This window comes from Terrapene carolina, unplaced genomic scaffold, assembly GCF_002925995.2.
Source record: "Terrapene carolina triunguis isolate 2854851 unplaced genomic scaffold, T_m_triunguis-2.0 Scaffold42, whole genome shotgun sequence".
Taxonomy (NCBI): Eukaryota; Metazoa; Chordata; order Testudines; family Emydidae; genus Terrapene; species Terrapene triunguis.
The window spans coordinates 63,109,869-63,131,519 of record NW_020664393.1 but is presented as its reverse complement, the minus strand read 5'-3'; the positions used below and the strand labels follow the sequence as shown (position 1 = coordinate 63,131,519).

The 21,651-nt window shown below is 41.8% G+C and overlaps 1 protein-coding gene across 1 annotated transcript in view; it reads left to right on the top strand.

Annotated features, from left to right (window-relative positions):
• The window catches only part of SMC6 (structural maintenance of chromosomes 6), a 109,036-nt gene that overhangs the window by 65,651 nt on the left and 21,734 nt on the right, over positions 1 to 21,651 (top strand). The window contains exons 17-21 of the mRNA XM_026655589.2: positions 1,471 to 1,631; positions 4,135 to 4,270; positions 7,235 to 7,315; positions 10,934 to 11,104; positions 15,317 to 15,454. Coding sequence (XP_026511374.2) covers positions 1,471 to 1,631; positions 4,135 to 4,270; positions 7,235 to 7,315; positions 10,934 to 11,104; positions 15,317 to 15,454 — 687 coding nt within the window. The remainder of the gene's footprint in view (positions 1 to 1,470; positions 1,632 to 4,134; positions 4,271 to 7,234; positions 7,316 to 10,933; positions 11,105 to 15,316; positions 15,455 to 21,651) is intronic.

The window sequence follows — 21,651 nt, the reverse complement described above, 5'->3', positions numbered from 1 at the left end:
CACCCCTCCAGCCCTCTGCCCTGACCTCTGAAGCCCCCCACACCCACCATTCTGGGGGCATGGGGGGCTTCAGAGGTCAGGCCCCACTCAGCCCGCTGCCGGCCTAGATGAACAGAATGCCAGGCTGGCAGCGAGATGAGCAGGCTGGTGGCGTAAGATCAGCATTTTAATTTAATTTTAAATGAAGCTTCTTAAATATTTTGAAAACCTTGTTTACTTTACATACAACAATAGTTTAGTTATATAATGTATAGACTTATAGAGAGAGATCTTCTAAAAAATGTTGAAATGTATTACCAGCATGCGAAACCTTAAATTAAAGTAAATAAATGAAGACTCGGCACAGCGCTTCTGAAAGGTTGCCTACTCCTGCTCTAAGGGTTTGTCTACATTTAAAATGCTGCAGTGGCACAGCTGCGCTGCTGTAGCACTTCAGTGAAGTTACTGCCTACGCTAAGGGGAGGATTCTCCCATCGGTGTAGGTAATTCTCCTGCCCGAGAGGCACTGTCTACACTGGAGGTTAGGTTGGTTTGAGTGTGTCACTCAGGGATGTGGATTTTTCTAGTGTAGACTAGGCCTATGTGTTTGAATGGTGTGAAGATCAGAGGGAGAGAGGATTGGTTATAAGTCGGTAGAAGGAGATGTAACTAAGGGTATGTCTACATTTAAACATGTACAGCGGCACAGCTGCAATGCTGCAGCTACACCAATGTAGCACTTAAGTGTAAACACTACTACGCCCAAGAGAGGGGTTCTCCCATTGGTGTAGGTAATCCATCTCCCCGAGAGGTGGATTCTTCCATCGACCTAGCACTGTCTACAGTGGGGGTTAGGTCGGCATAGCAACATCTCTCAGGGATGTGAATTTTTTACACTCCTGAGAGACGTAGTTACGTTGATATAAGTCCCCAGTGTAACCCTAAGAGAAATGAGATGCCAAGCATACTGGGCTTGGCCTAAGCAAAGCTGCATCAGTTTTACTGAAGGTGTGATTTTTAAGGTGTTTTGGTTAAACCAGTGCAACTTTCTGTATGTAGACAATCATTTAGTTGTGGAGTATTTTTCCAAAGGAAACAGGGAAAAAGTCATTAATTGAGAGATTTAAAATGAAGCTGTACAAAGAACACTGCCAGATGGATTCAGTAGATGATCTAAGGGTGTATTACATCTTGAATATCAGTATTTTTGTCAACTTAAGACTCTTTAGTAGACTCATTGGTCCAGGTAACTCTTAAGTGGGTTGTTTTTTATTCCAAGTGTAAGGGACTTAGACTTTTCTTAAGTTTCAAATCAAGTTCTTAAATCTTAAACTCAGTTTTCTTACTGTTCTGAAAGCAAGAAATACCACACCTGAGGTTGGTAGAAGTCAGTGAGAGCTTTGGGTGCTCTAAGGATCAGAAATGTAGATAACATTTCAAATTGCTAGCCATTGTGAGTACTTTTTATGAGAAAATACCTATGTTTTTCAGAGTAACCCAAAGGCTCGTGAAGTAATGCAGAGGAACAGGCCTCCAAAAAACTGTAGAGAAGCTTTTACTGCTGAGGGTGATCAGGTGTTTGAGAGACGTTATTATTCATCTGATAATACCAGGCCAAAATTCCTAAGTAAAGACGTGGAAGCAGAAATAAGGTTAGTGTCATGTATTGCTGAAGTGTAAAGTATTCTCTCTCAAGGTGTTAGAAGTAACATCTTTTGCTCTTTGTCCTCCTACTCCTGTTTGAGTGTTTTAAAGCACAAAATCAAAAAAGAACCCTCCCCTCTGCATTGTAGAAAAAGGTACCCTTCTCTTCAATTGATCTTTCTTTTCCTGTAGACTTAACTCCATGACAGTACCTGCATCACACTTTTTTCTTGTGAAGTTTTTTTTTCCTCATCCAGACTTATTAAAATCACGTATATATTTTCCAGAAGTACCTTTTGTAATAGATTCATATTCTTGAGTTCCTTCTTAATTGTTTTAAGCTTGTGGCATGTAGATATGGCCCAAAGACATGGGATTTGCAGAGGCAACATACTCTGAGAAATCCAGTTACCTTCCTTTCATTTTTGTAGCCTTGGCCAAAGAGCAAGCCTGAAATGAAAGGTCTCTAAAAATACTATGATTTGGTTGAGAGTAAGATAACTTAATTTTTCTATCCAAATTAGCCTCACGCCAGTTGCCCTTTGTTAAAAGATTTGTAGCTATTTTGTTAGGGCATGTCTACACTACAAAATTAAGTCAAGCTAATTTACGTCGGCATACAGCTGCTGCAGTAATTACATTGCTTGTGCATGTCTACACTTAGTTCCATATGTCAGTGGTGTGCATCCTCACCAGGAACACTGGTATCAATTTGGGGCATTGTGGGATGACTTTTGAAAGCCAGTAACAGTCTATATAAGCAATGCAGGGTCTACACTGACACTGTGTCAACCTAACTACATCGACATTGACTCTGTGCCTCTCATGGAGGTGGAGTTAAGTCAGCATAGCGGGGCAGTTACGTTGGCGGGAGCGAAATTTTAGTGTAGACACTTACATGTTAGATCAATGTAAGCTGTCTTGTGTTAACCTAACTCTGTAGTGTAGGCCAGGCCTCAGTTCCAAGCAGTTGGCATACCTACGTGCAGCTATATGTAGTAATTTTGATTATTCTGGTTACTTTTTCAAAACAGCAAGCTTTAAAAGAAAAGCAGCATTTATTCTTGAGAGATTTCAGAGGTGATGGTAATAACTTCTTTGACCAACTCCAATTAGTACCATTAAAATACTTTATTTTCGGGGCTGAGATATAATGCAGATGAAGTGAGAAAATAGGGCACTGTTGAATTAAAAATGTATTGAAAAAAAAATTTCCTTAGCTTATTAACACCTAAGATGTTTAAAATTCTGAGTTCTAATAACAACTTTTTGCTATTTAGGGTGTGCTTTAGTATTTATATTTTTCTCCATTTAGATTATTAAAATAAAGCAGTCAGCTTCTCTTATGTTAATAGTCAGTTTCTAGTCCACTACTTTTTTCAAGTTTTCAGTTGTTACCAAAATGCTACAATATTTCTGTTGCAAATGTTGTAAGTGGAGGGAAGTGTTTTTATAAAAAAAAAAAAAAAAGTCTCCCTTAGAACATAAAATAGATGGGACAAGTATGTCATTTCCTTTAGTCTCTTGTATTATAAACATTATATTTTTATTAAGCCTTATACTATAAAAATATTATTAAACCTTACATTGGGATCCTGCTTAATCTGTTGTTTCTTTTAAACACTAACACTATATTGCCTATATTGAAATACGCATGTTTTACTGCAAAAAGTGTTTTTTACTATGGTCAGCTGAGATGCTGCCACTGCCATTTCCAGTTATGAAAGCTATATATGAGTATTTTGTCCATTCTATATGAAGGTTAACTAGAGTGTCTGTTTTGCTTTTTAAGTGAATTTACTGCTCACTAAAAGTGCCATATTAACAGTCCTGAGGATTGAAATCCTTCTTAAAAAGAACAAGTATGGGAGGTGATAGGCAGGATTTCTCCATACTGACTTAGTTACTTTGCTCCAACCAAAGTTCTATCTGGTCTTAAAGTATACTAGCATTTTTAGAAGTAATAACACAGTTTAGTTCTGGCACTTGACCTTTCTGCTAAGGCTGCCAATAAGGGTTCAGAACAGAGACTACTAAGGGCTGGTCCACACTGGGGCGGGGGATCGATATAGGAAACGCAACTTCAGCTACGAGAATAGCGTAGCTGAAGTAGACGTTTCCTATATCGAAGTAAAAGTACTTACTTCGGGTCCACGCGGCGCAGGCAGGCTCCCCCGTCGACAGCGCTTCCTCCTCTCGGCGAGCAGGAGTTCCGCAGTCGACGGGGGAGCGCTTCTGGGATCGATCTATCGCGTCCAGATGAGACGCGATAAATCGATCCCAGAAGATCGATCTCTACCCGCCGAATTAGGCGGGTAGTGTGGACCAGCCCTAAATAACTATCAGATGATAACCAATTATGAACTAGTGAGCTAGTGATAAAGCATTCAATCTCCCTATCAGTCATTAGCGCCTGTATCAGAATTCTTGTTTCATAGCCATTGTTAAGTCCATTTGGTAGAATTTGTAATTGGAGAGCATATAATCTTATGATAAATTTTATATTTTAAGTCACTTGCAGAAAGAAGTTGAAAACAAAATGGCACAGTTGTCAACATCTCAACGTCGTTTATGTTCCATTGAAAATGAGACGAGACAGAATGAAGATTATCTTAATCGTCGTCGTAGACAACAAAAAGAATTACAGGTAGAAATATGTAATAGACTGCTAAAGTCAAAAATGCATCTGTTTTAGCCTATTGTATTAGTCTTTTTTAAACAGTACACTTTTAAACAAGTGATTTTCGCATATATTTATTTTGGTGGCTTTGCTTTTGTTTAAAAATTTGCAGAGTCTCAGGCTCTATTGTCGTTAAGTGTCCTTGCATCATGCAGCTAGATTTATGCTCGCATGCTTCCCTTGTTATTCTATGAATGCTCAGTACAGCATACTTTTTATTGATTTTTCCCTTTCTATGTAAAATATTATTAAAAATTACGGTTTTCACTTTCCTTGGGAGACCAATATAATAAATACCGCTTTCTAGGATGTGTATTCCTGACCTTCAGTCTAATTTCTTTTTCTTAATTTCATCCCATTAATCCTTGTTTATGCTTTATTCAAACATAATTAAGTTATCTTCCTGTTTAGCATTTGCATCCTTCAGCTGTTTATGTATTAATGTTGTGACACTTCCTAGGGGTATCCAGGGTTGTGAGGCACCTTGCTAACACTCATTTTTAATGTGAAGAAGCCTTGTCTGTACCTGCCTCGGGTCAACTCCTTGACTCTCCAAGCCACAGGCCACACAAGCACGCAGGCTCTGCTGTCCCTCATGCAGCTAGCAATAGGCATACACCAAACCCCGAATCCTCTGAGCAGTCCCTTGCAATATTGAGCCCCATTGGACATTCACAGAATTACCAGACCCACTGTTCCCAAAGGAACAGTACACCACAGCTTAACACAGAGCCGCGTAACAGGCAATACTTAGATTCATTCATAGAGAAAATCAAGTGTAAATTTATGTAATGAAGACTATAGCTTCGAATGATAACAAACAAAAATACAGTATACCCCCGATTATTCGAATAGCATAGATTCTGATAATCGGGAGTTTGGATAATCAGGAGGGGAGGAGCCATTCATCCATTCAGCAGTGGGGTGGCCTCCCCCACAGCCATCTTCCTTGCAGTCCTGGCTGTGGGGGCCTCTGCTCTGCCCCACTTACTCAATCCCCTGACTGTGGGGCTGCAAAGTTCTCCTTGCAGGGCTGGTGACACCCTGTCTCTGCAGGCACAAGGCATGGAGGGAGCCTGCAGTCCTGGTGAGGCAGAGCAGAGACCCCCAGCCAGAACTCTGCTCTGCCCCACCAGGACCACAGCCATCCTGCACCCTGCAATCTCCAGGTGCTGGTGGGTATCACCAGCCACGCAGGGAGCCCTTTGCAGCTGTACTATCATGGCCCCGTTGCTTGCTTACTCCCATGATAGTAGCCTTGCAGGACCATTCAGCAGCAGGGTGGCCTTTCCTGCTGCTGGGGACTTGTTGTCCTTCTCTCATTTCTGGCCAGGGATCTCTGCTGTATTATCCGAACCTCCACATTATCTGAATCCCTTCCTTGACCCCCAGCAGGATAAATGATACATGCTGCAGACGGCATGTATTTCATGTTGCAGGACAAGGAAGGAATTCACATAATGTGGACAGGTTTCAGAGTGATAGCCGTGTTAGTCTGTATCAGCAAAAACAACGATAAGTACTTGTGGCACCTTAAAGACTAACACATTTATTTGGGAAATAAGCTTTCATGGGCTAAAACCCACTTCATCAGATGCATGGAGTGGAAAATACAGTAGGAAGATATATATCTATATATCTATATATATATATATCTATATATATATATATATATCTATATATATCTATATATATATATAACAGTACATAATGTGGAGGTTCAGATAATAGGGTTTTGGATTTATTTAAGTATATTGTATTGGAAACAAAGGGTTACAAATAAAATAAAATTGTACCACACATACTAGTGCCTAAACTCAGCTAATAAAATGCCCTCTTGTCTAATAAAGTACTGCTTGCCCCAAAGGCTGTCTCACAGCATTCTTCAACCAGGATGACTGAGATCCACCTTTCATGAGACCAAGCCTGCTGGCAGCCTGTCTTCCCCCAGATGAAGGATGCCAGGGCATCTTTGTGCACTGCTAGATATTGTAAGACCAGTCCTTTGTTCTTTACCTTTAAAACAGAAACCCCACCTCCCACTGTTCCTGTTAAGTTTCCTTCTGAAGTCCCTACAGTCTCAGCACTGGCGTTTAATTTTTTATGTTAATAGACTTCTGTTGTAAGACACACAACAGAAAGCTAGGGAGATAATGGTCTTCCACCTCCTGTCTGATGGAATCAGTCTCAGGGCAAGGCCTTAAGAACATAATTTCTTTATCTATATCTTCCTATATCTATATATTTATAGATATTATTTGCATATACATTTCACAGAGATTATGATGACCAGTGTGATAAAGGCTTTCAATAGAAACCTTGAGAGACACTTCGGTGAACTAGAATGTAAATACCTCATCCAGGGGATCCCTGTAACCCTTAAGACCTCCTGTGCCCTCTGCCAATTGGCATCACAAATGGTCCTTGGGTCGCAAATATCTCTTTCCTTCCCTCCATATTCCCTTAGTTATTGCTTAATTGAGTTGTGCATATTTAGTTACTTTTACCTTTCCTTATAAATCTCTTTCCAATCAGTCATTATTCTTGTTCTCAGAATGCCTCTTTATAGTAGTAGGCTAGGTTCTACAGTTCACTTATATTGGCCAATGATGCTCAAATTATCAGGTAAACAATCGCCTAGTGTCTTATTATGGAAGTATGTGCACTGAAGTGCATATAAGCAGTCGTACAGTATCAGCACATGGAGCAAAATTTAACTACTGCAGAAAAATATTTGAAGGTGTTTTTTAATGTAATATAGGAAAGTTTTACTCTCCATTATTTTGAGAAAAATGTAATTAATGAAAATGTAATTTTTAAAAATTACTTCTCTTTGGAGCGCCTGCACTTCTGGATCAAAATGTCCTTGTTCTGGTATGGATTTTGGGTTACCTTTTTAACTTTCTAAGAAAAAAATGTTTCCTTTTTCAGATGAAAATAAGAAGAATAAACATAGAAATAGCAGATCTTGAGAATGTAGAAGAACACCAATCAGTAGACATCTCCACATTAGTAAGAATGATTAATGTATTCTTTCTCACCTTGATGTATTATTCTATTTTTTTTAAATGCTAGTAATGAGAACTTGTGTTTGGCTAAAGCATGTTTTGATCTGAAGGCAACCAATCTTGATCTGAAGACAACACGAGAGAGAATCCACCACTTCTCTTTGTTCCAACAGTTAATCACCCTCGCTTAAAAAATAATATATACAAAAAATTGTGCCTTACTTCCAGACTGAATTTGTCTGGTTTAGCTTCCAGCCATTGGTTCTTGTTACTCCGGTATTTTCTTATTATGGTTCTTGTCACTCCATTCTGTGCTAGATTAAAAAGCCTTTTAGTACCCAATATTTTCTTTGCACTGTAATCAAGTCACCTCTCAATCATATTTCTGATAAACTAAAAAGATTGAGTTCTTTAAGCCTCACACTATAAGGCATTTTCTCTCACCCTTGAATCATCTTTGTGGCTCTTTTTTGTACACTCTCCAATTTTTCAATATTCTTTTTAAAATGGATACTTTGAGATCATTGATGACAATGTTGAAGACTGACTTAGAATCTCCTGTGCCTAGGGCAAATGAGGCAACCCATTTGTTTCCAGTGCTATCTGTACAGACCAAGATATTTGACTCCACCTTAAGTTATCTCCATAATGGTAGCATCCTTTTAAATTGTACTGTGATAGCATCGGGCCTAGTACCAATCTCTGCAGAGCCCCACTAGAAACACCCCCATTTAATGATGATTCCCTATTGAAAATTACTTTTGAGATCTGCCAGCCAGTCCTTAATCCATTTATCATGTAGTTCAGGGGTCGGCAACCTTTCAGAAGCGGTGTGCCGAGTCTTCATTTATTCACTCTAATTTAAGGTTTTGCGTGCCGGTAATACATTTTAATGTTTTTTAGAAGGTCTCTCTCTATAAGTCTATATATTATATAACTAAACTAGTGTTGTATTGTAAAATAAACAAGGTTTTCAAAATGTTTAAGACGCTTAATTTAAAATGAAATTAAAATGTTGATCTTATGCCACCGGCCCGCTCAGCCCACTGCTGGTCTGGGGTTCTGTTCACCTAGGCCGGCAGCGGGCTGAGCGAGGCCTGCGGCCAGGACCCCGGCTGGCAACGGTCCGGCAGCCAGAACCCCAGACCAGCAGCGGGCTGTGTGGGGCCGGCAGCCAGGACCCCAGACCGGCAGTGGACTGAGCGGCTCAGCTCAGTGCCGCTCAGGGGTTCCATCCGCCGGCTCCTGCCAGCCGGGATCCTGGCTGCCGGATCCGCTCAGCCCGCTGCCAGTCTGGGGTCCCGGCCCTCCCCACATACAGTGGGTACCTACCTTCTCCCTGGTTCTGGCCATTTTCTTCCTCTCTCTGCACTGAGCTGAGGGTGGCAGTGCACTGAGCACAGGGCTGGGGGTGAAGGGTCGGGCCAGGAGCTAAAATGAGGGAGGGGGCTCAGGGTTGGGGCAGGAGGTTTGGGTGTGGGGCACTTACCTGGGCAGCTCCCATTTGATGCGAGGGGTGCAGATGGGAATGTGGGGGTGGGGTGCAGGAGCTCCCGTTTGGTGCTCCGGGTGGGGGTGGGGATGTGGCGGGTGAATGGGGTGTGGGGGGGGCTGGGGATGTGGGGCGGTGAAGGTGTCAGGGCAGAGGGGGGGCTGGGGATGTGTGGGGGTGCCAGAATCAGGGCTAGGGTCGTGGGGGTGAGATGAAGGAGTCAAGCAGAGGGCTGGGTGTGTATGAGGGAGGTACAGGACTCAGGGCAGGGGTCTGGGGTGTGTGCGGGGCTCAGGGCAGAGGGCAGGGTGTGTGTGTGGGGGGGGTCAGTGCTCAGGGGAGAGGGCTGGGTGACTGTCCCCCTAAGAACTCTCAACCCCCCAGCTCCTTGTCCCCTGACCACCCCCTCCAGAGACCCCCCACCCTAACTGCCCCCCCCCCGGACCCTCCTTGCTCCCTGTCCCCTGACTGCCCTGACCCCTATCCACCCCCCGCCCCCTGACAGACCCTGGGACTCCCATGCCCCATCCAACCCCCCCTGCTCCCTGACTGCCCCCTCCAGAGATCCCCCCCATCCAACCCACCCTGTCCCCTGACTGCCCCCACGCCCACCCCTCACCCAACCCCCCCGGCCCCAAACCCCTCACCATGAGGCTCCACGCAGAGCCTGATAAGCTGCCCCACGGGAGCGCGCAGCCTCGGCCCCCAGAGCTCTGCGCGCACAGCGGCAGGGCTCCGGGTGAGCGGGTAGCGTCTTTCCCTCCCCGCGGAGCCAAACACTGCCCCGCGGGAGCGCGCAGCCCCTACCCCCAGAGCGCTGCACACGTGGCGGCAGAGCTCCAGGGGAGGGGCGAAGGTGTGGGAGGGGCCGGCAGCTTGCTGCACTCCGGCCCAGGAGCGCGGACCCCGCGGCTTGCCGTGCCGGGAGAGTGGGGTCATTTGCCCACCCCGTGCGCACGGCTATGCTTCTGCTCTCTGCCCCCGCGGGGGAAGCGAAGGGCAGAGGAGAGCGAGCCAGGCTGGGCAGGATTTTTAATAGCACGCTGGAGTCCCGGCAGGCTCCAGCGTGCCATTAAAAATCGGCTCGCGTGCCGTCTTTGGCACGCGTGCCATAGGTTGCCGACCCCTGATGTAGTTTATAATTTTTGTGTGGTATTAAGTCAAATGCCTTACATAAGTCTAAGTATATGATATCTACCCCATTACCTTTATCAACTAAACTTTTGATCTCATTAAGGTTTGTTTGACCAAACCTATTTTCCATAAAACCATGTTGACTTGCATTAATGATATTTTTATCCTTTAATTCTTTATTAATTGAATCCGTATTAGCTTTTCCACTGTTTTGCCTGGGACTGAGTTCAGTTTAACCTGTCTGTAGTTATCTGAGTCGTCCTACTTGCCCTTTTTGAGTATTGGCACAACATTAGCATTCTTCCAGTCTTCTTGAATTTCCTTGGTATTCTAACATTTATCAAAAGTGACCATCAACAGGCCAGAAATCTTCTCAGCCAGCTCTTTTGAGCACTGTTGGGTACAAGTTCTTTGAGCCTGTTTTAAGTTATTTTTATCCTTAGTAGATATTCTTGTTAGCTAATGTACTGGAAAAAAGCTTCATCATCCTCATGTGATACAAGTACATCATTCTGTTTCTTTCCAGTAGAGCACAGAAATATTTATTGAATACTTCTGCCTTTTCTGCATTGTTATTAAAAATTTTACCGTCTCCATATAGTATTGTGCCTATAGTATTGCTGTAATTTATTTTGCTATTAATACACCTAAACTCCTTATTGTTCCAACACCTGCCAGTCATGATATTTTCCCTGATATTTTTAACTTCCCTTATCAATTTTCTAATTTGTGTTGATTGCCATCATGGCTTTTTGGCCATCTAATAAACTCTCAGTTCTCTGGTTTGATTTGGTTGTCTGTAACAACTCCCTGCAGTATCCCCCCCCGGGCTTGTTAGTTAGCCCATTGATCCGTAGACATTCTTATTAGAGAATTGAATACATTGTTGCATGTAATCTCACGTCCGTAAAAGTGACTCGAAATGAATATCTTGTACAACAGCCAAGGGTGGTGTGTTTTCTCTTAATTTTCAAACCTATGTTTATATGCTAACAGGAAGATGAAGCTCAAGAAAACAAACATAAGATGGAATCTGTTAAACGGGATATGGAACAGCAAAGGGGGAAAATGGAGGACTTGAAAAATATTCTACGAATGGCTGAACATAAACTTGAAGAAATTAAAGAAAAACTTCACCAAGTAGAAGAAATAGCCAGTCCAGTCAAGGTAGAAACCGTACAAATATACAACTTTTAAAAACATACTTGATTTTCATTTGTCGGCAAACGTAGTACTAATCTTTAAAGAGGGGAACAAAGAATCTGGGGAATTATTCCAGTCAGCCTGACTTTGATATCTGGAAAGATACTGGAACAAACTATTAAACAATCAGTTTGAAAGCACCTAGAGAATAATAGGGTGATATGAAATAGCCAGTATGTCAAGAATAAATCATGCCAAACCAACCTAATTTCCTTCTTTGACAGGTTACTGGCCTAGTTGATGTTGGGGGAGCTGTAGACATGATATATCTTGATTAGAGTAAGGCCTTTGGTACAGTCCTACATGTCATTCTCATAAGCAAACTAGGGAAATGTGAATCCAGATTAAGTTACTATAAGGGCAATGCACAACTGGTTGACAGATCATACTCACAATAATTACACTGGTCTACAATTTTTGAGAAGTCGTCTGCTTCAGAGATAAATGTGCTATTTATTATGTATTTTGATGTGCTGAATTCAAATATGACAATTAAGACAACTGGCTACTGTTTCTAAGATATTTAAGTTTTTACATTTTATGTCTATGTATATTGTGTAGATAGTAGAGTTTTAATCATAAATTGTAAACCTAGGTCTTTTCATGTGTTTATGGTTGCTTTACATGATAATATTTCACCTGTCCTGTTTATGTAACGCTTTAAAAATCAACAAAAGGGTTATATAAATGAAATTTATTTGAAACAAAAGGCAAAAAACTATTATGTACATAGTTTAGTCCTATTCAGTGTCTATTCGGCGCTTCTTGGCTTGTCTCTTGTATTCATTAAATGGAGCATCTCTTGTCACTGTCCAGCAATAGTCTGCAAGCATTGATGGGCTCCATTTGCCCTGATAGCGTTTCTCCATTGTTGCAATGTCCTGGTGAAATCGCTCGCCGTGCTCGTCGCCCACTGCTCCGCAGTTCGGTGGAAAAAATTCTAGATGAGAGTGCAAAAAATGTATCTTTAGTGACATGTTGCAACCAAGGCTTTTGTATGCTGTGAGGAGGTTTTCCACCAACAACCTGTAGTTGTCTGCCTTGTTGTTTCCGAGAAAATGTATTGCCACTAACTGGAAGGCTTTCCATGCCGTCTTTTCCTTGCCACGCAGTGCATGGTCAAATGCATCATCTCGAAGAAGTTAACGAATCTGAGGACCAGCAAAGACACCTTCCTTTATCTTAGCTTCACTTAACCTTGGAAATTTTCCACGGAGGTACTTGAAAGCTGCTTGTGTTTTGTCAATGGCCTTGACAAAGTTCTTCATCAGACCCAGCTTGATGTGTAAGGGTGGTAACAAAAGCTTCCTTGATTCAACAAGTGGTGGATGCTGAACACTTTTCCTCCCAGGCTCCAATGACTGTCGGAGTGGCCAATCTTTCTTGATGTAGTGGGAATCTCTTGCACGACTATCCCATTCGCAGAGAAAACAGCAGTACTTTGTGTATCCAGTCTGCAGACCAAGCAAGAGAGCAACAACCTTCAAATCGCCACAAAGCTGCCACTGACGTTGGTCATAGTTTATGCACCTCAAAAGTTGTTTCATGTTGTCATAGGTTTCCTTCATATGGACTGCATGACCAACTGGAATTGATGGCAAAACATTGCCATTATGCAGTAAAACAGCTTTAAGACTCGTCTTCGATGAATCAATGAACAGTCTCCACTCATCTGGATCGTGAACGATGTTGAGGGCTGCCATCACACCATCGATGTTGCTGCAGGATACAAGATCACCTTCCATGAAGAAGAATGGGACAAGATCCTTTTGACGGTCACGGAACATGGAAACCCTAACATCACCTGCCAGGAGATTCTACTGCTGTAGTCTGGAGCCCAACAGCTCTGCCTTACTCTTGGGTAGTTCCAAATCCCTGACAAGGTCATTCAGTTCATCTTGTGTTATGAGGTGTGGTTCAGAGGAGGAGGATGGGAGAAAATGTGGGTCCTGTGACATTGATGGTTCAGGACCAGAAGTTTCATCCTCTTCCTCGTCTGACTCAAGTGAGAATGATTCTGGTGCATCAGAAACCGGCAGTCCTTCTCTGTGGGGTACTGGGCGTATAGCTGATGGAATGTTTGGATAATGCACAGTCCACTTTTTCTTCTTTGACACACCTTTCCCAACTGGAGGCACCATGCAGAAGTAACAATTGCTGGTATGATCTGTTGGCTCTCTCCAAATCATTGGCACTGCAAAAGGCATAGATTTCCTTTTCCTGTTCAACCACTGGCGAAGATTTGTTGCACAAGTGTTGCAGCATATGTGTGGGGCCCACCTCTTGTCCTGATCTCCAATTTTGCAGCCAAAATAAAGGTGATAGGCTTTCTTAACCATAGTGGTTATACTGCGCTTTTGTGATGCAAAAGTCACTTCACCACAAACATAGCAGAAGTTCTCTGCACTGTTCACACAAGTACGAGGCATCTCTGCTCACTTTGGCTAAACAGAAATGTGTCCCTTTGCAAAATCAAACACTGACAAATAAGAGAGCACGACACTGTATGATTTCTAGAGCTGATATAGGGCAATTTGTTCAGCAGAGTGATGTAAGCTTCGTTATGATTGCATCATTCATGACTTCTAGGAATAACATGATGCAATTCATATCATGTATGACGCAATACCAGCTTCAGATTGCATCATTCATTGTTTTGCCTAAAAAGCAAGTACTGTCCAAACCCAGTCATAGATTTATTCATAGATCCAGTCAAAGATGTATTTTAGTCATTTCTGGTTTAAATTGAGATCCCTTCCCTTTATAACTCACTTCTCCTCCGCCATTCCCAAGTCAAGGGTCGTATATACTGACCCAATAGCATATCTTTGAAAACTAGAGCCAATCAACAATTTTAAGCATCATTTTCGTTCTCAGTGACCCAGAATTAGTAAAATTTGACTACATTTATTTCAGAAACATTTTGGCTGTAGAGCAGTGTTATCAATGATTCGCTATCAAACTGGGAGAATGTATTTAGTGGGCTCGAACAGGGATCAGTCCTGGATCCAGTACTGTTCAGTATTTTCATTAATGACTTGGATAACGGACTAGAGAATATGCCTATAAAATTTGCAGATGACACCAAGCTGGATGGGTTTGCAAGTGCTTTGGAGGACAGGATGAGAGTTCAAAACGACCTTGACAAATTCTCCAGTTGGTCTGAAATCAACAGATGAAATTCAGTAAAGACAAGTGCAAAGTACTACCCTTAGGAAAGAAAAATTGAATGCATGTCTTCAAAATGGAGTATAGCAGGCTAGGCAGTAATACTGCTGAAAAGGGTCTGGGGTTCTGGTGTGTCACAGATTGAACAGGAGCCAACAATATGATGATGTCAAAAAGGCTAATATTCTGAGGTTTATTAACAGGAGCATTGTATGTAAGGAAGTAGAGGTTATCGTTTTATTTTACTTGACCACCGGTAAGGCTTCAGCTGAAGTAGTGTGTCCAGTTTCAGCCACCACATTTTAAGAATGGTGAGGGCAAACTGGAGATAGCCCAGAGATCAGCAGCAAATATGATCAAAGGTTTAGAAAAACTTGCCTATGAGGAAATGTTAAAAAACTGGTTATTTTCAGTTTTGAGAAAAGAAGACTGAGCGGGAGCCTGGTAACAGTTTTCAAAATATGTTAAGGGCTGTTATAAAGAAGATTGTGATCAATTGTCCTTCCTATCAGATGAAGGTAATTGGCTTAATATTCAGCAAGGGAGATTTAGGTCAGATATTAGGAAAATCTTTCTGACTATAAAGATAGTTAAGTACTGTAATAAGTTACCAGTTTATAAGAGAAGTGCCCATTTAATGGGATTCTCTGTTCTCTTCCCATTTTTCAGCCCAGTGTTTCTGAGCTCTTCTTCCCAATGAGTAAAGAATAATACTATTCCTTTACAGACCACATACAACCCCTAAAAGTTACCAGTATGGCAGAGGAGCAACACGAGGCATTCTCTTACTATACTCTTTCTGGCAGAATTGAGTGTGTGCTCTCACATAAATTGCTGTTACTGCCACTGGAGTTCAGCCGGAATGACACAAAATGTGAAAATCTAGAAACTGTTAGTGGAGCAGTAATGACTAAACATATTCTCCCATTTTAAGTTAGTAAACATTGGGGAGGTGTTCACAAATCTGCCATTCCAATTAAATGTGACATTTTGATTTGCTCCAAACAGGATGAATTAAACCAAGCTGACTTAGAAGTGGAAAAGAGTAAACACCACTGGCAGCACTACGAAGAGAAACAGAAAGAGCATTTGGCATCCATACAAAAACTTAAAGGAGAACTAGCTGCTAAAGAAAAAGAATTAAAGGTATGAGGGTTTTTGACAATTTGTAGGGGACAAAAATTGGGTATTCAAGGTCCATTTATTACTTGGATAGTCAGCTGTTCCCTCTGCTAAGTGAAGTTTCTGTTATTTTAAAATTAGTATCATAGTCCCTTGCTCTAACCCCAAGTACTCAAGAAATGTATCCTGCATACTATTGTCCGTATTTTAGTTGTCTTTAAGTATTGATTGCTAGGTTAGCTAAAAAGAACTTGAAGTGTATGGGGTGTAGTTTCCTTTTGATATATGTCTTAATGAAACATTATTGGGATTTTAAGCCTACCAGTTAACTTCAGTCTTACTGCAGCCCACCGTCTCCCACAATTCTGGACATCTGGGCTGTTCTCCTCTCTCTGCCATTCATAGAGGTAGGTTCAGCATTTTGGCGCCGCATGGTCTGGTCACGCCTACTCTGCTTTTGCGTGTTGCCTCCACAGCCATAGACAGTGGTGGTTTCTTTTGTTCCTGCCTTCCCTCCTTCTATTTTAACTTTTCTGCACATTTTTTGGCAGGGAGCAGTATTCTCCCTCCTTGGCATTCCTCCTCTTCCCTGATCAGTTAATTCTTCAGGGTTTAACCCTCCCTGAGCCTCCCCTATTGTATCTCCCTCGTGGACAAAATCTTTTCTTTCCAAGGGAAATTCCTCCTTCCGTGCTTCCCAGCAGGTTGTGATTCCTTCGTTCTGTTCCACTGCAAAGGTGTGACATATCTTAGATGCCCTAAGAAGTTTTGAAAGCATACAGAATCCACAGGAAGATTGGGCTCCTAATTAATTTCCTTCCACTCGAAATACCTTGGACTCAGAGCTTCCAAGTCCTCCATCACTAGGAGGAGAGACTATGTATTGTGGAAACTTATAAATCATCAAAGATTCCTCTCCGAGAAGGGATCAAGGTTCACACTTTCATGAGTGGAAAAAGCAAATGCATCCACTTTGGAAATTTGCAGAGTGACTATTTGGTCTACAGCTAACATCTTAAGTAAGCACTACAAGATGGACCTTCTACCTTCTGCGAACACCGCCTGTGGTAGGAAGGTGCTGCAGGCAGTGATCCGAAAATAATAGACTTTTGAGCAAGCTCACAAATAGGGGAGGGTACTTCTTTCCTACCAATTTTCTTGTTTCACAACGCTTCCTATATCCGTTCACTGCTGACCACTTCCCAGACATCCACAATTGTGAGAGACATTGGGCTGCAGAGCAGAAAATTTCTTACCGCTTTTCTTTCAGCTAGTATTGTCTCCCACAGTTTTACCCACCGTGAATGATGGTTAATGAGGAGTGTCAGCTATGAAGTGGAATTGTTACCATATGACTGTCTTCTTTCATCTAATGTACATAGTTATTTCATTATCTCTGGTATATGTGTTAATGATATTATGCAAGTTTTAAAGCTTGGGAATAACTCATCTGGCAGCAAGCGGGAGCAGATGGGCTATGGCCATGCTGTGTCATCAAAACACTGATCTGCCTCCATGAGCTGCTGAGAGAAGAGACCAGTCCAGACATACAGAATTGTGGGAGACACTGCTAGCAGAAAGGAAATTATTAGTAAGAACTTTTCCATTCGATAACTCAGGCTTACCAAGCCAAGAATGCTGCTTTTGTACCAGTGGGGAATATATGATGAAAATGTCTTCACCCAGTAAAATTTATACTTACTGTCTCAGATCTGAAAACAAATAGCAGTTTTTCTGTGCATTGCTTTTGTTCAGGGTGATAATACATCACAGGAAAAATCAGATAGTTTTTATAAAATCATCAATATGGCATTTAAACACAAATGTAATCATCAAGAGAGCTCTATGAAAGGATTCAAGCCTGAAGACAGAAGAAAGGCTATATAGATTCTGAACTTCAGAGGAAAGTATTTAGCCAATGGGGACAGACACAAGCATTAGACTTTTGACCAGTGGCTGCAACTTTATTATAATTTAGAACAGCAAACAATTGCTAAAGCAGGGATTGGCAACCTTTGGCACGCGGCTCGCCAGGGTAAGCACCCTGGCGGGCCGGGCCAGTTTGTTTACCTGCCGCGTCCGCAGGTTCAGCCGATCGCGGCTCCCACTGGCCGCAGTTCACCATCCCAGGACAATGGGGGCTGCGGGAAGCGACGTGGGCCAAGGGATGTGCCGGCCGCCGCTTCCCGCCGCCCCATTGGCCTGGAACGGCGAACCGTGGCCAGTGGGAGCTGCGATTAGCTGAACCTGCGGACACAGCAGGTAAACAAACCGGCCCGGCCTGCCAGGGTGCTTACCCTGGTGAGCTGCGTGCAAAGGTTGCCGATCCCTGTGCTAAAGTGTCCTGTCCTGGCAATGCAATAGCTGCTCTAAGCTGTCGGTAACCTGCAGGTTTGGGGCCTCCTTGTGCAGTAGCTTGCCAGGAGCCGTAGGCTTTGGAATTGCATGCTTCATCGGGTCCGGTTAGTCTTTGGATAGTAAGTTTACTCCGAAGTCGAGCATCAACAAGTTAGGGTGCACGCTGCATCCCACATTTCCCCTTTTCACTGCTATCAGGTTGCCTTTAGAAGTTGATTTTAAGTTACACGAATCAAGGAAAAATGACTAAAAGAACACTACATGGCTAAAGGAGTGCAGCTTCATTGTTTTATTAATAAATTAATAGAAGGTAGGATTTTAGAAACCTACTGATTTAGATAATGTATCTAAAATATAGTTTATTATAAATATAGATAAATTACTATAAATATATAGGAGCTTTCAGATAGATACTCCCTTTTCGTATTGTAATAAATAAATTACTACTACACATTTTGATTAAAATAATGGCGAAGAGCCCCAATCAGGAGATCCATTGTATTGAGTGCTATGTGCAGACAAGAGAGAGACACTTTCATTGGAGACTTCATTTCTTTTTGCACAGCTTCTGTCATAGATTACTAATGGGCTATTGCTCTTGTGGAATTCAGAGGCCATCTAGTGTTGTTGCTGGAGAATCCAGGACTGAGCTCTTCCCTTCAGCTCAGACCACCAGATTTTCTGTGTCTGGTGTTGGAACAAGTTGATAGTTCTGTTTTTCCTGATCATTTTGTATTAAAATCTTTTATTTTTAATCATTTACATGCAGTTGCGACTTCCAATCTTCTCATCCTTCTCTTCCCTTGGATTGGGTAAATAGCAGTGTTTGGTTTCAACTGCCTGGATCTGCCACTGCAGCACCTTCCTGCCAGATACCTGTGCCCCTGTTCAGGCATGGCAGAACTATCCTGTAAGCCCCTGGCTTAAATCTAAGCAGTTTTCCCTATGTGAGGCTGTGTATACAGGTTCTACAGAGTGTGAATTATGCATTGCCTGTTTCCAGCCAGCCAACCCTTGCACTGCCAGATTTTGGGGCTCAGTCAGACTAGCATGTCAGTTCCCCATCCTGCCTGAGGAGCCATGATCTCAACACAGAAAAGCCCAATTAAGTGATTCTGGGCTTTTGGGAGAGAGTCTAAAGATGAGAGGAAGCTATCTGGCCAGCTCTGGATAAATTCTTGCAACAAACTGGGTTGGAGGGGGGGAAAGCCTGAAAGGATCCAGAGTCCCCCATCTTCTCTCTCCCCCTCCCAAAGATACTAAAGTGAGTCCTCAATTCCCTGGAGAAAGAACCAGGGCTCCTATACAGCTCCCTTTCCTCCCACTACAAATTGCATGGTACCCGTGCCAGGATGAATAATGTATTACCTCCCTGCTATAAACAGCCAGGGGAAGAGGTACCATAAATACATCACACACAAAAAAACAAAAACAAACCCAACCAACCACCAAGACATTTCCAAGAGAGGATTCCAATCAATGGCTTGCAAGGAACTCATTAATATTCATACAATATCTGCCCTTTCAAATATAATTAGATACATGTTTTCCCACTGATGAGAGCATCATAAAATTCAAATGAGGATATTTGATTAAACAAAATGTTAAATTAAAATGTTTGTATAAAACAAAGAAATTTCATAAATTTTGTGAATAGGGCTGTCAATCACAGTTAACTCACGCGATTAACTCAAATTAATCGCGATTAAAAAAATTAATCGTGATTAATTGCATTGTTAAACAATAGAATACAAGTTCGAATATATTTAATATTTTTGGATGTATTCTACATTTTCAAATATATTGATTTCAATTACAACACAGAATACAAAGTGTACAGTGCTCACTTTATATTTATTTTTGATGACAAATATTTGCACTGTGAAAAACAAAAGAAATAGTATTTTTCAATTCACCTAATACAAGTACTGTAGTGCAATTTCTTTTTCATCAAGGTTGAACTTACAAATGTAGAGTGATGTACAAAAAAATAACTGCATTCAAAAATATAACAATGTAAAATTTTAGAGCCTACAAGTCCACTCTATCCTACTTTAGCCAATCGCTCAGACAAACAAGTTTGGGTAAAATTTGTAGGAGATAACGCTGCCTGCTTCTCATTTACAATGTCAACTGAAAGGAAGAACAGGCGTTCGCATGGCACTTTTGTAGCCAGCGTTGCAAGGTATTTACGTGTCAGATATGCTAAACATTCGTATGCCCCTTCATTCTTCGGCCACCGTTCCAGAGGACATGCTTCCATGCTGATGATGCGTTATTTACATTTGTGACTGAGCTCCTTGGGGGAGAATTATATGTCTCTGACATGCCATATATTTCATGTCAGAGCAGTTTCGGATGATGACCCAGCACATGTTCATTTTAAGAACACTTTCACAGCAGATTCGACAAAACGCAAAGAAGGTTCCAATGTGAGATTTCTAAAAATAGCTACAGCACTCGACCCAAGGTTTAAGAATCTGAAGTGCCGTCCAAAATCTGAGAGGGACGAGGTCTGGAGCATGCTTTCAGAAGACTTAAAAGAGCAACACTCAGATACGGAAACTACAGAACCCGAACCACGAAAAAAGAAAATCAACCTTCTGCTGGTGGCATCTGACTCAGTTGATGAAAATGAACATGCGTCGGTCCACTCTGCTTTGGATCGTTATTGAGCAGAACCCGTCATCAGCATGGACGCATGTCCCCTGGAATGGTGGTTGAAGCATGAAGGGACATATGAATAGTTAGCGCATCTGGCACATTAATATCTTGCGGCACTGGCTACAACAGTGCCATGCAAACGCCTGTTCTCACTTTTAGGTGACATTGTGAACCGGAAGTGGGCAGCATTATCTCCTGCAAATTGTAACCAAACTTGTTTGTCTGAGCGATTGGCTGAAGTAGGATGGAATGGGCTTGCAGGCTCTAAAATTTTACATTGTTTTATTTTTGAACGCAGTTTTTTTGGTACATAATTCTACATTTGTAAGTTCAACTTTCATGGTAAAAAGATTGCACTATAGTACTTGCATTAGGTGAATTGAAAAATACTATTTATTTTGTTTTTTTACAGTGCAAATACTTGTAATCAAAAATAAATATGAAGTGAGCACTGTGGATTTTGTATTCTGTGTTGTAATTGAAATCAATATATTTGAAAATGTAAAAAACAGCCAAAATATTTAAATAAATGATATTCTGTTATGGTTTAGCAGTTCGTTTAATCTCGCGATTAATTTTTTTAATCGCTTGACAGCCTTATTTGGGAGCCTAGGGTTGATGTAATAGTAGATCCACCAGTGAAAGACATAGACTTGATTTTAACAAATAGGGAGGAACTCGTTGAGAATTTGAAAGTAGAAGGCAGCTTGGGTGAAAGTGATCATGAAATCATAGAGTTTGCAATTCTAAGGAAGGGTAGAAGGGAGAACAGCAAAATAGAGACAATGGATTTCAGGAAGGCGGATTTTGGTAAGCTCAGAGAGCTGATAGGTAAGGTCCCATGGGAATCAAGACTGAGGGGAAAAACAACTGAGGAGAGTTGGCAGTTTTTCAAAGGGACACTATTAAGGGCCCAAAAGCAAGCTATTCCGCTGGTTAGGAAAGATAGAAAATGTGGCAAAAGACCACCTTGGCTTAACCACGAGATCTTGCATGATCTAAAAAATAAAAAGGAGTCATATAAAAAATGGAAACTAGGACAGATTACAAAGGATGAATATAGGCAAACAACACAGGAATGCAGGGGCAAGATTAGAAAGGCAAAGGCACAAAATGAGCTCAAACTAGCTAAGGGAGTAAAGGGGAACAAGAAGACTTTTTATCAATACATTAGAAGCAAGAGGAAGACCAAAGACAGG